The 15,232-nt window shown below is 35.0% G+C and overlaps 1 protein-coding gene across 3 annotated transcripts in view; it reads right to left on the bottom strand.

Annotated features, from left to right (window-relative positions):
- Positions 1–3,719: 3,719 nt before the first annotated feature.
- LOC148942467 (alpha-methylacyl-CoA racemase-like) overlaps positions 3,720–15,232 on the bottom strand; it is a 65,278-nt gene continuing 53,765 nt past the window's right edge. For all 3 annotated transcript variants that reach the window (XM_089102755.1, XM_089102754.1, XM_089102756.1), the window contains exons 6-7: positions 14,223–14,446; positions 3,720–4,288 (exon numbers count right to left, since the gene is read on the bottom strand). In XM_089102755.1, coding sequence (XP_088958881.1) covers positions 3,999–4,288; positions 14,223–14,446 — 514 coding nt within the window. In that variant the 3' untranslated portion in view covers positions 3,720–3,998. The remainder of the gene's footprint in view (positions 4,289–14,222; positions 14,447–15,232) is intronic.

Here is a 15,232-nt window from a genome sequence, read left to right as displayed (position 1 = left end):
ATATTCACGTTCAAAAGTATGTAGATAAGTATTTCAAATACATGGCCTAAAATGTAGTTTGAATTTAAATACTTAAATACGCATTTTAAGTACTAAAATACATGACTTGCGGAGTCCAAAAATAGAAGATCAAACGTAACTAAGATTGGTTAAGTGTTTATCATAGGCAGTGCAATAGCGCTGCCTATGTAAAGAACGATATTGGAACAATGTATTATTTTTGGTTTCTTTCTTTCTTTCTATCTTTTAGACCAGGGCCTTTCGTATCGAAGGAATTGACGTAGAAACTTCGAAAACGGCTCATTTGACTGGAAATTGGAAGGGCTTGTGCCCTTTTCAATAAACGAGTGATTGGAAGGCAACTAACACCCCTTCCACGCCCCCCATTTCCCAAACACATCCAATCAAAATTTTGAGATAGCCATTTTGTTCAACGTAGTTGAAAGTTCTGGAAATTATGTCTTTGAAGATGACAAACCCTCCTCACCCCTCAGGGCAAGGGTGTTAAGTTATACCCTAGGGGCATATAAAGTTTGTATAGAGAGTGTTTAGGTAGAAACTTCAAAAAGGGGCTTACTCGATTGTGATTTGAGAGTGATAGTGCCCTTTTTGATAGTTAAAAGTGATTGAAGGGCAGAAAGCCCCCGTCCCAGTCGAAACATTTCCCAAAACACATCCAATCCGCATTTTGAGATTGCCATTTTTTTCAACGTAGTTGAAAATTCTGCAAATTAGGTGTTTGAGGATGACAGCCCCACCCCCTCCCCCCCCACAACCCTCAATGTAAGGGTTGTAAGTTATGCCCTGGGGCATATAACGTTTTCATAGAAAGTGTTGTCGTAGAAACTTCAAAAAAGGCTCATTCAATCGGAAATAGAAAGGACTAGTGCTCTTTTTAATAGTCGAAAGTGATTAGACGGCAACTAGCCCCCCTCTCACGCCCACCATTTCCTCGAACACATTCAATCAGAATTTTGTTATAGCCTTTTTGTTCAACGTAGTTGAAAGGTCCAGAAATCATGTCTTTCAGGTTGACAGCCCCCCCCCCCACACACACAGCCTCCTTGGCATAGGTTGTAAGTTATGACCTGGGGGCATATAAGGTTTTTTATAGAAAGAGTTGTCATAGAAACTTCAAACGGGGCTCATTCAATTAGGAATTGAGAGGGCTAGGACCCTTATTAACAGTCAAAAGTGATCGGAGGGCGAATGCCCCCACCACTTCCGATCAACGTTTTGATATAGACATTTTGTTTAACGTAGTCGAAGGGTCTGCAAATTATGTCTTTGGGTATGACAAACCCCCACAGTCCTTAGAGCTAAGGTTTTAAGTTATGCCCTGGGGGCATATAAGGTTTTGATAAAAAGCATTGTCGTAAAAACTTCGAAAAGGGCCCATTCGATTGGAAATTGATAGTACTATTGCCCTTTTTAACAGGCGAAAGCAATCGGAGGGAGAATCACCCCCCCCCCCCCTACGCCCATCATATCCCCAAACACTTCCGTTCAACATTTTGATATGACCTGTTCAACGTAGTTAAAAGGTTTGGAAATTATGTCTTTGAGGATGAAATATATACCTCAGGGTAAGGGTTCTAAGTTATGCCCTGGGGTCATATAAGGTTCTTATAGAAAGTTTTGTCGTAAAAGCTTTAAAAAGGGCTCATTCAACTGGAAATTGAGAGGATTAGTCAAAGGTGATCAGAGGGCAAATACCCCCCCACGCCCATTATTTCCCAAAAACTTCCAATCAAAATTTTGAGATAGCAATTTTGTTCAATGTGTTTGAAAGGTCTGGAAATTATGTCTTTGAGGATAATAAATACACTCCGGCCCTCAGGGCAAGGGTTGGAAGTTATGCCCTCGGGGCATATAAGGTTTTTATAGAAAACATGGTCATATAAACTTCTGAGGGGGCTCATTGGATCGGTAATCCGACGCCCGAGTGCTCTTTTTAAGAGTCAAACTGATCGGAGGGCAGCTAAAGCTCCCCCCCCCCCACACACACACACAAATGTCGTATTGTCCCGAAGCATACAAATACCACAAATCAGTATCAATAAATAAATGAAACCCAAAACAAACAGAAATTAAAATAAATAGTAGAATCAAACTCAAACTGAGCAGAAATTATTATGAGTAGGTTTCAAACCCCTATGCTATCTAAAAGCCAGAATATAATTTTACTTTACTGAAAAAAATCTTTTAAATGTTTTCATTTTTATAACTTCAAGAAATCAAAAATTAATTAAGATTTTATGTAATAAATATCAGCATATATATATTAAACTGACAATGCAGATTTTGTTCAGTAAATTCATTTGATTTTTTTTCGGTAAAGTACAAATTGTATTCTGGCTTTTAGAAAGCATAGGGGTTTAGAACCCTACTCATAATAATTTCTGCTCAGTTTGAGTTTGACTTTAATTTCTGTTTGTTTTGGGTTTCATTTATTTATTGATGCTGATTTGTGGTAGTTGTATGCTTGCTAGATTATTTGAAGTTATTTTTGTACATTTTTGGTTTAATGGAGTTCCTTACCTTTTTTTTGAAAAACTTATTTTGTGGAAAGTTTTTTTTTAATTAATTCATGAAAAATAAACAGATTGTCCTCGTCAAATCATGGCAAAAGCAGAGTAGTATCCACAAAGTAGAAATAAGATTACAAAGGGAGATTAGTAAACACTTTTATTGGCCATTAGTAGAAGCATATTTTCCAATATTTTGTTTTCCACATTATTCTTTTTTACAAGTGAGGATCGAACCGCCGACTTAGAAGAGACGCTCAACTGGTACAGATGACCCAATATATGCGTTATACTTTCTAAAAACCTTTAGCACTGTTGGTTCTGTAGTATAGGCACTTAGTCTTTGCGCCTATCACCAATGAATCAAAACAAATCTACTTTTAAAAACGAGTTACTCAGCTCGTCCGGTTCCAAGTTCTGGATCGTGACTCCAGTAAACAAGAAAAGGTCATCATTGTTTGAATATTTTCAGTAGCTAAAGGCCGGTTTTTCTAGGCAGTTCTTTCTTGAACTATAACAAGCATTCTCATCTCCACCAGTATTTCCTCCATTAGCCGACTTTTCCTATCCTCAGAAACCCATCATGCTTTGAAAGCTAGATGAGTGCCTCTGGCAATAGCAAACTCTCTTAAGGTGTCAATACTAAAATCTAGCGAGAAAAGGCTTCAAAATTATTTTAAGGTTGACAAGCTAGTCAGGATGGAATGACAGCCTACTGACATCAGAAGGCACAAAAGATGATAAGCAGGAAGCTTATTTGGCTAGTATATTGTATTAACATCCCTTTTTCTTCATTGAAGACGGAGAAATCCAAAAGCTAGACGGTCACATAAATTTATTTAAGCAAATGCTGAGTGTAACTGTACAAACCAGGAGCCATAAGGTCGCAAACAAAAGCTTTTCTGGATGAAAAACTGACCTTTTTGGCTAATACTTCTAATTTGTAAAGCAAGGACGACCAAAGATGAATATCATTTGGTATAAATCAAAAATGACTTTCAGTCGAGTAGAAACTTACTATTAATAATATTCAGGTTGACTGAGCTCAGAAAAATATTTGAGCTTAGAATTTGGCTTAGCTGAACTCAAAAGTTTCTGAATAAATTTCTTCTAAGAAAATATTAACTGATATTACCGATGTATATTCCTTATCTGTATGCGCCTCACCTGAGTCCAAAACAATTTCCATACTAATTTTTCGCCCATTTAATCGTCGTAACAAAGAACAAAATTAACATTAATAACAACAACAAACTAACAAAATTAAGAAGAAAATAGAGTAATAGTAGATTTTGGCTATTCTGGCCGCAAACGAGAGTATGGGTGGACTCGTAATTAAAAATATTATCCGAAAAACTAGCATCAAAGTTCACACTTCAAAACTAGTCAAATACCACAGATACATAAAGCCCGGAAAGTCCAACACAGTCCCCCTTTTACCCTAATTGGCATCCTTAACGATAAATAGTATTACAAATTAGATTTTGAAGTGTTGCTCTCGTCAACAACTCCCTCTAAAATCATGTTATCGGCTTCCTTTTGAGTATATCCGATCTCTAATAATATTTCCTTACTATGCTTCCCGACGGGAGTTTCACGAAAATCAGCATTTTTGACAGGCGAATGGTTTGACATCCGCGGTGCAGGAGTTGGCTCCCAATGGCCATCTAAGTTCTTGAAGAAATTCTCTCGGTATTTATTGTGTGGATTAGATGGGGCCTCGTCAAGTGAAAGGATTGGCAACACACAAGCGTCTAGGCCTGAAAAAAAAATAAGAAAAAGTATTATACTGTATATAAGAAATAATGACCTTTTTTTACTCATGCTGATGACTAGCTACAGATTTTTGCCTCGGAAAAGGTTGTGAGAATTACTTCTTATCTTTGAGAAATTAGCTTTATACTAATTTTGGGATTTTTATAGGGGGCATTGGATTTAATCGTGGAAAAAGGCACCATTCAACTTTACCCCCTAGTTCGTGGTTGTCTAGTGTTGGTTTAATGAGCAAAAATTAATGAATGTTTTTACCCAACAAATTTAGAATATTCCACAATTTAAAAGGGAAATAGCAAGCAAGATCATCATGTAAGATAGCGTGCTGCTAGGACAGGCGAATTTCAACGAATAATTAAATACGGTCGCATTTTCAAGATTGTTCGGCAATCCTCAGAATCAGGAATTTTTCTCTTCAAAGCATCTGCGTATAAACTCAAATATAATATTTTTGTATTTGTTTTTTTCTTTTAACAAAACAGAAAAAATATTCTTCTTATACATTAAAAAGTTGGCGTTGTTGCATGGCACAAGTTGATTGGGATACAATTTCACTTTTACAAGAGCGGATTTTTCTCCTTAATTTCCTTAAAATAGACAGGATTCAACCAAGTTGTTGTAATATCCACAAAAAAAAATGAATTCTCAACTGTTCTGCTGTTTAGTAATAAAAGATCTGAAGCCAAACTGGCCTACAATGACAAAACAAAGAAGATAATCTTTAGAGAAAAAACGTGTCTATGGTCAGTCGGAAGAAAATGAGAATAATTGTTCGAATATTTCACATTTCTGTGAAAAGGCGCCCTCAGCGTGGGGAAAGAAAGAATTAAAAAATGTAAAAAAGAAAAATTTTAAATTAATGAAGAACAAAAAGAAAACAATCAAACTGAATATGAAAAAGGACGTCACAGATCAAGACAACCAGATTTGTTTCTTCAATGTTTTTTGTCTTATTTGAGGCTCGCTTGGTCCTGAAAGTATATTTGACGGAAATAATTTTTTTTTCTCTTAGGTTTGCAAGGCCCAGCATACAGGCACGCTAAGCTCCTAATCAACAAAAACCCGAGCGTTACGAATCTATAGAACAATTTTTTCCAATGGTCTTTATCTTAATTGTGTTTAGGTAATATTTGTTTTAGTTTTATAAGGTTCATTTGTCTTTGTCTATATGTCTGTAAATCTAGGCCAACCAAAAAAAAAAAAAAAAAAAAAAAAAAAAAAAAAAAAAAAAAAACTTGTCGGCTAGTTTCATGTGTGGATACAACCAAACTTAAAAATTTTTTTTTTCATGCAGGTCTAATTCGCCTGTAGATTACAAACCCACGAGTGATAATGCAAACCACTGCAGCCAAAATTAGGTTCAAATTTGTTTTCTGTACAGGCCAAGAAACTTATGAACATTCTTTTAAAGCTTATTGGAGAGACGAAATACAGGCCCCGTTTTTGCACATTTCAAATCTTTCTGTCTTGTGATCTGGAATGATCAAAACATTCAGTAGCGGGCTCAACAAAATTATTACGATTCTTAGGTGAAACTGCATTCTCGGAAACCGCGTAGAAAATGGAGTAAAAATGACATAAAAGGCGCATTAAACTTAATATAACTCGGACAGATATCAGGAATATATCAGTAAATCCTGAAGGAATTATATCTGTCAAAATCTAAGTGTTTCCCAAGGGCAGTAGAGATCCTGTCAAAGTTTAAAAAAAACCTCGACTTGATTTTCTAAAATGAAATTCTTCCGTATGATGTCCAGGGCATTTTAGCGGCAACACTAGAATTAGAAAAGACATTAGATAATACTACCAATGTAAAATTAAGAAAATACAGCACTTATCTTTCAAAAACATTTTGAATCGAAGATGAAAGAATTAGCACAGAATAAACAAAAATATTTAGCACAACTAATCAACCAGTTTGTGGTAAAGAACTGTAAGTAATGAGTGACTCGGCCCAATAGTAACCAACGTCTAAAATAAGGGAATTTTGATAAAAAGTTAGTACATCATAACTGATGGTCACGATTCATATGAGCAATAATACCCCTTGCGTCCAACCAAAATTCTGTAGTAAAAATATTATTAAGGGCTTATTCAACCAAACTACTGTTCATCGTGGGTTTTGACTAAACGTTCAAAATTTGGTACAAAAGTTTAATTATAATCCAACATTTTAGTTATTAGGCAGAAAAACAGAAAGAGCGGGACTGAAAAGGGGCCAATCAATTTATAGTCATTGATATATAACTGCAACAAATCAGGGTTTTATGGGACCAGTAGACCACGTCATATCTTGCTTAGGCCTGGGCCTGATTTGAAAAACGATCAGAAAAAAAAATTCAACCAGAAGTAAGGAGCAACATCATGAACAGAAATTATTCCGTATATAAGGGTGGCGGGGCTGCCCCTCCTCAATACCTCACTCTTTACGCGAAGTTTGACTTTTGCCCCGATTCTTTGAGAACAACTCCTTAAACACAAGGGTCATTGAGCTAAAATAAAAATCCATTTTTAAAAGCTAAAAAACTTTAGCATAACGAGCAACTGATTGAAGAGGGGGAAGCTTTCCTCATATACAGAATAATTTCTGTTCGTTGAAGTTTTAACGTTGCTCCTTATTTTCAGCTGAATTTCTTTTATTATTTAATATGGAAAACGAAAGGGCATCAAGATTGGGTAATGCACTAGCACTAGTCTAGAAGAGAATTATGTAGTCAAGATACAAATAATGGTTAAGAAACTATCAACTTGGAAGAACAACTAGTTTTTTCCAAGAAAAAAAAGCGATGCTGTTCTGACTTTAGAAATTCTTAGCGATTCTGGCACACGCATCTGTTCAGATGACAGTCATACGATTAGAAAAAAGGCGATACCAATTGAATACGAATGTGCAGCTAAATATTTAGAAGCAACTAGCTGGAATGTAGGCACTGGATATGCTTTGAATAAAACCCAAACTGAAGGATTTGACTATCCCGAAAACATACATAGTAGTTGAGGTATTCACCCTGCTAGTAGCAAATACAATATGCCAAACGAGCATCATATAACTATCCTGAATGCAGACAACTACCATAATAGCAAGTTAAAACAGTCTGAAATATTCATGTCCTTGAGCAATTAGAACTTTCTGACTTTTAGCCTCTAATCCAATGACTTCAACAAAGTACTGACATACTTTGTTGAAGCTTGAATCCTCTAATGATGACGGTGTTGACGCCAATAGCATTTTGTTGAACGTCCTGTCGTTGAACAGAGAATATGACATAAACAAAAACATTGCGATGGATTTTCATATCCATGACTATGTCATTAAAATAGATAGTAATCTACTGAGTCTTGACAGGTTCTTTTAATATATCGCATGGGTTCCAGCTAATTGACAAGTACCAAAGAAACTAGTCAAGTAGGTTATTTTAACGGAGAATTGATATGATGAGCATTACAAACAGTTGTTTCTCACTCCGTTTACAATATTTAAACTTTAGTTTTTTGGTTCTTTGGCTCTCCATTTGTGATGAACTCGTGAATCTATCCTTTTTTCTCATCTTCTGATGTAGTTGATGACAGACTGATATACCAAATGTTCATCATGGAATTTTCTCAGTTTTGATTAAATGGCAAGAAAAATCATTTGGAAGGGCAATTTATAGTGAAAAATAGAGGTTGTACTCCAATCTCAACCGTGGTTCAAGAATAGATCTCAGAAGGAAATCCATTCTTTTTCTACAAAGCTTCTAGCTGAAAACAAGGGAAAGATGTAATTCTACTGGTCTAGTGAATAATTTTGTTTTTTAGCAGTTGCACACCTGACGAATATATATATATATTTTTTCACGATGCATGATGTGCTTCCTGGAAACTGCTAGAGATAAAAAGTTTGAAACCTATCGAGATTCCGTAAAAGTTTCTTTAGTTTTCTACAAGAAAGTTATTTCCTTGTATACTAAGTAATAAGAATAAGAAACAAAGTGAAACCGTTCTAATAAACTTCCCGTGAATTACACAAAGTGGGACCTCTAAAGAAAATGGAACTATGATAGCCGCAGTAGTAGCAGTGACCTAATGATGAACCACAGCCCATATTAACCAAAGTTTAAAAATTGGCTTTAAGAAATACCTTTGTGACGAATATTTCCCATGAATATAATTTTGAAAATAGTAGTTTATACAATAGTATAAACTAATAAAAAAAAAAGTATTTTAAGTAACAGTAGTAGCAGCGACCTAGTGATGAGCGAACCACAGCCCATATTAACCAAAGTTTAAAAACCGGCTTTAAGAAATACTCTTGTGACGAATATTTCCCACGAACATAATTTTGAAAATTGTAGTTTATGTAGTTTATACACTAGTATAACTAAAAAGTAGCTTTTTAAATAGAATTTCATTTAGACTGAGCTGAACAGTGATGTGTATATAGGAGAAGAAAATTGAAGCATATTCAAAATGACGTGCAACTGAAATAAAAAGAATACCAAGAAAATTACCAACGTCAATAACTATTAAAAGAAAATGAAAATAAATTGCTACCTTTTCTGTAAGAAAAAAGATTGGGCTACAGAAAAGCACTGTTTGCTGCTATTTTGTGGCAGAAAACACTAAATTTGGCTAAAATTAGGCTAGAGTCCCGATAAATGTATATCCTGAGATAGCCAATTGATTTGTAATGGTCTTAAACCTTTCACTGAATGCTTACAGCTATCCATTTTGAAAACAAAGGAAAATCACATTTTACCATTATATAGGTAGCATCAATGAAAATAACTATTTTCATCTAACTATAATCATTTATGCAACATAAATGAAAATAAATGAGTATTAATTCTGATATATCCTTAAAAATAGACACTATCCCAAAAATAGGGAGAAAATATAAAAACTGTATAGTTTATTTATAAGAATTACCGATAAATTAACTTTCTTTGCTACGAAATCATATCAAGAAAAAGCTATACTTAAATTTATATTATCATGAATTTGAACTAATTATCCTTAGTTCTTACTGTTTGTCGGGTAAGTACGGCCATAGAAATCGCTGATCATGGTTTACTCTTGAAAGGGTTACAACTGAAAAAAAAACACTTTTTCTATTTGCACCGTGTATTACAATTAAGTAGATGCCTTATGTATGATATCATTCAGCTGCCTGAATAGCCAGATTTAACATCATCAATTGATATATACAACTATGTACATGTAAAGACACTCTGCTTTAAGGAATGGAGTGTCTGAGATCATAAACTGATCTGTGCTAACAGGTGAGATTCAGCTGCTTTTATGAGAAATAAAAACTGCCAAATTTAAACCAAAAGATATTTTTATCCGATACATTCAAATGTTTGAATTTATTCTATTTTCCAAAAACGAAAACCTTGAAAATAATCTTTATTCATCACTTTCATCAAAAAGCCAAATACTGACATTTCTAGTATTTTAATGCGTAATTCATTGCTTGTAGTGATGTTAGCAAAGAGAAAGTAAGATAAATGAAAATAATTTCGTACAGGGATCCTGGCAAATTCCCTCAGTGCAAAATTTTCTCTGGAAATTTCACCCCCAGAGAATCCCTCCCAACGAAAAAATCTCTCCCTGTGGAAAAACCCTTCCCCAAAAATGTCTGTATACTTCCCAATAACAAATGCTATAAGTAAGCAACGGGCAAATTTCATCACGGACAGACCTAAGATAACGGACAGAACAGAAGTAAGATAAATGAAAATAATTTCGTACAGGGATCCTGGCAAATTCCCTCAGTGCAAAATTTTCTCTGGAAATTTCACCCCCAGAGAATCCCTCCCAACGAAAAAATCTCTCCCTGTGGAAAAACCCTTCCCCAAAAATGTCTGTATACTTCCCAATAACAAATACTATAAGTAAGCAACGGGCAAATTTCATCAAGGACAGACCTTTCTCCAGGGGCATGGGGAATATGTTACCGCCAAAAGCATAGTTATTGTGCTTTTCAACTATACTGAACAAAATGGCTATCTCAAAGTTTTGATTGTACGACTTTGGGAAAAAAGGGGAAGTGGGAAGGTGCCTAATTGCCCTCCAATCTTTTTGGTCACTTAAAAAGGGCACTAGACCTTTTAATTTCGGTTCGAATGAGCCGTCTCCCACTAGGACCCATGGATCGATACAATCACCTCCGAGGAAAAAAAACATAACACGCATCTGTGACCTTTCTTCTGGCAGAAATACAAAATTTGACATTTTGCAGACGGGATCTTGAGACAGGAGGTGGAAGTATTTTTGCAGATGGGAACTTCAACAGCAAGGTTTTCTGATACGCTGAATCTAATGGTTCTATTTTCGCTAAGTTCCCTAAGATTGTTTTTTTTTGGGGGGGGGGGGGCTGTTTCCCTTTTTTGAAAATCAGCTTAATTTTCTCAGATTCGCAGATTTTGATAGGTAGCACTAAATTTAATGAATCTTACATACGTTTTTCGAACCAGTATAAAAAGCGTATTCTTTTGTTGTATCTACTGATATCAAATTTCCGTTCTTTAGAGTTTCGGTTACTATTGGGCCGAATCACTCCTGATTTACAGTTCGTTGCCAAGAACAGTATAATGTGTATCTGCTATGTAGACTCACAGATATTCAGCTTAGCCTGAATGATTATGTCGATTATTGGATAAAAATCACAATTTTAAATGAGTTAAAACTGCGAATAATAATGGAAGGAAACATGATAATCTGATAAATATAAATATAATGCAAGTCCATTATAAATTAAGAATTTCATTGTATGGGACTATCAGGGGAGGCGGGAATTGTCACTAACCTGACTTTGACCATAAAAAAGACCATAGAATTAGCAATTATACTCCTTCTGGAGTATGGCTCCTTCTGGAAAGCCGCTATTCTGCACCTTTACCGGTATTTTTAATCTTATATTGCAATGTAGTTCCTGGGGAATTGTCACCAGTCGTACTGGTCCGTTCTCCCGTACATTTGGCACACATCTAATCACTAAGATTACAAGGATAAGATAAAAACACTGATGGCAGGGAGAATCTTGCTATAAAAGAGTTGAGGAAATACTTTTTCAATTTGTTATCTACACCCAGTGTCCGTAAAAATTCTAGTTGCGGGGAGAATTAGAAAAGTATTCCAAGTTAAAAGCTGTCTCATAGTCCAGTAAAAATACAGTTTTGACCCAGCATTTAAGCAACAGAGATGTTTATAGCACCAAATTGTTCAGAAAAATTTGTTTAATAGCATATCCGAAATCGCTCGAAATCGCCCGTGCAGAAACACCCCACATCCGGGAAAAGAGGGAGAAAAAGGGGGAAAATCTTGAATTCTATTTCTACAATATTTTCTCAATTGAAAGATCGTTTCCTATTAATTCAATAACATCCAAAGTGGAACATTCCATCATTTACCACCTCATTTCCACCCTAAGCCAGGTCAGAGGAATGAAAGCACCCTTTTTTACTAATGGCCTACTTTTGATTTTAACGGTGCTTCATGGTAATTTCACGCCGCTGAAGTCAAATGTGGACCGATATTGGGCCCATTAACTAGTTTCAACCTGACTTCAGAGGTGGGGGGAGGGGTATTACTTACAACGATATTTTTTGGCTGGAAGTTTCTGCCTTTTTTTCAGGGCTAAAGAGTACAAATCTGAACAGAAGATTTTCTTCCAATCCTGTCTAAGGTCTGTCTTGACTCTTACAATTTTACTTTCGAACCCACCCTCACCCTTTAGCACTGGGAGATGTGATAAGAACATCAGAAGATTGCTTGACAAAACAATTTGGATTTCACAGATTCAGTTATTATTGTAAAAAAAAAAAAAACATGAAAGGTAGAAAATACCGGAAAAATGAGTAAACAGAAACACTTCACAATCACAACTTCGTTTTCGATTACCATGAATCTGAAACAATCACAACTTCGTTCTGATTAAAAAGCTACTGAGTATAACACAGAATTTGGCTTAGTCATTGTGGTCATCAAGACTATAATAGTTCAAAAAAATGTTGAGGCAGCTTGTTCCATGCCACTGGCAACAAGTAACAGTGCAGAAAATGTTACTCCTTTTGGAAGTGCATCAAAGGCTATCGCTGTCACCTTTACAGTTGCAGTAAATCAGTTTGAGAAGGCTTTCAGGAGTAGGCAATATATAAGTCATAATGTGTATATAACCGTTTAACGAAAGTTTCAAGTCCCAGTCTTCAGGTACTAGAGCTGCCTTTGAGCGTAACCATGCCATCATTTGAAAATTAAGACGCCCGTAGTGCCACTTTGCAGCGACAGGCGTACGCGGTAAGTGTTCAGGGTGGACAAGACTAGCCGCACTGGCTACTTTTTATATGAGCAGACAGAGTCGGAGTTCAGGTAAAGAAAAGTAAGCCTTTCTTTTAGAAACACTCCTCAAATACTCCTCAAACACAAGGGCCGTCTTGAACGAAAAGTATTTTGGGAGTTAAGACTTTAGCGTAAAGAACTAGGGTTGAGGATTGGGAAGCCATCCTCACATACGAAACAATTTTTGTTTGTTTTAAGTTTTAATGTGCTCCTTTTTAATTGCTCCTTGCTTTCAGTGAAAAAACTTCTTTTTTTATTTAATCATTGACAAGATTGACAACTCGATGACTCTGCTTTTATAAAATGAAACAGAATCGCCTTTATCATCTCCTCGAAAATTGGCTTTTATCTGAATCTGTCTTCCCACATCACTTACACGCATCCTATTCGGGATGGAATACGTATAACTATTCTCGAGGTTGACTTTTAGCAGCAAGTATATTAATCTTAGTCCATTGTCTACGTTTCAGATGACGCTAGATGGCGCAGTCTATATTTGTACGGAGTTTGAAGTTAAGGTAGCGGTCACTAAGCGCTGAATATAAATAGGGGAAGTAGGAATGTCTGTGACGGGGGGGGGGGGCTCTTGACGAAATCGGATTCAGAATAAAAGAGAAGAAAAATCAACTCAGATTTGGTTTCGTGAGGATAAAATTTTAATCAAATGCGGGCCGGATTAAAACATACCTCAAATACTATTTCTACACCTTCAGATTTCGCTTAGGGTGCAAATGAGGTACTAGATAAGGACATTTTTCAATTCTGTCCCCCTGGATTGTAATTAAAAGAAAACGACCAGTCAATCCAGAATAGCACAGAAATTTAAATTCCGAGATTTCCCCCCTTTTCCCTATAGAATAGGTATTTCTGTAGGGGCGATTTAAAACAATTTTGGGCATATTATATTAAGCAAATTTCATGAACATTTTGGTATCACAAACATTTTGTTCCTCAAATGCCGAGGTTTAGCCTTTTTTCGTAGATTTACCGGACTATAAAGTAAATGAACAAATACTGATCAAAAATGAAAAAAAAGTATACAGCAATAATATTTTACATCTATGCTTTAAAATGTTGCACGCAATATACGTGCAAATGATTCGTTCAAAAACTAAATCGATTAGGCCCATGAAAAATAAAAAGAAAATTAAAAGACTTTTTATTATTTGATGTTGTGTTTGAGTACAACAAATGCCTTAAGGAGCTTTAATGGCCTATAAACGTCGTAGCATCTAAAAAAATGATTAGCCGTTCCACAACCAGGCATTTTGACCACAACTTTGTGATTAATCCTTGCTTTCAGAGAATGTCCTTATGAATGAGCAGCGTGAAGAATTGATCGATTGAAATACTACTAATACTACTACTACTAACTCACTGCAGCACCAAACCACCTGAGTTCAATACGGCTACCACCGCTCCTCCTCCATCCCAATCCATTCAAAGCCCCCTAAAAACAAGAAAAGTGGATTTAACCGATATAGCATCTAAGACTACCCAAAGCAAAAATATTTTTATGGAGGCTTGAAGTTTAAGAACCAAATGCTCTGACACTTTGAGGCTCATTTAATAGCCTCTAAGCTGAAACAAATGTATTACCATTAAACAATTGTGTCCACTCATCCTGATTTTTTGTTTTAAATATGTTTGCAAGTTCTCTTCGCTGGTCTTCAGGAGACTCTGAAAATTGAGGCCAGTAATTTGGATTCAAATCAAGTTTCTCAAGAAACAATTTATAAAACTGCCCTTCAATAGCACCAACAGACATGAACTTGTTGTCTTTCGTTTCATATACTCCGTAGAAATGAGTTCCCCCGTCAAACCTGTAAATGTAAAGGATATTTTAAAGACAAAACAGAATTTCTTTTTTAACAGAATTAATATAAGTTCAGTAAGACTAATAAAAGATCTAAAGCCAAACTGGCCAGCCATGACAAAACAAAAAGAGAAAACATCTCAAGAAGAAGAATAAAACAAACTGGACTACAACAAGTAGAAGGAAAACACAAACTAAACGACAGATATTTCGCCTGTAGAAAACAAGGCGTCTTCACCGCTAAATATGGAAGAAGCTAAAAAAACTAAAGAAAAAATTAAAAATTAAAATAAACAAAATCTAATACTAAATTGAGTAAAAAAAGAAACAAACCAATATATATATATATATATATATATATATATATATATATATATATATATATATATATATATATATATATATATATATATATATATATATATATATATATATGATATATATATATATATATATATATATATATATATATATATATATATATATATATATATATATATATATATATATATATATATATATATATACTACAGAGTAATTATATAAACATTTACGATAAACATTAGTAAATGAATATGAAATTAATTATTTGTTGTGAAATAATCTTTTTGTTGGCATCCAATGCCGCAATTCTTCTTGGTCTCGTATTTACTTTAATCCCCTGGTGATTTTACAAGACCTTATTGCCATTATTAACTACAAGTTCATTTACAAGAATATTGTCAAAAAATTGAGACAATATTTAAATTTCCCGTGGCTCTATTTATAGAAAGAATAGCAAAAATATGTTTTT

This window comes from Artemia sp. Qi Xiang Cuo, chromosome 16, assembly GCF_049724085.1.
Source record: "Artemia sp. Qi Xiang Cuo chromosome 16, ASM4972408v1, whole genome shotgun sequence".
Classification (NCBI taxonomy): domain Eukaryota; kingdom Metazoa; phylum Arthropoda; class Branchiopoda; order Anostraca; family Artemiidae; genus Artemia; species Artemia sp. Qi Xiang Cuo.
Note: the sequence above shows the minus strand (reverse complement) of the source record. Positions and strands in the feature narration are given on the sequence as shown.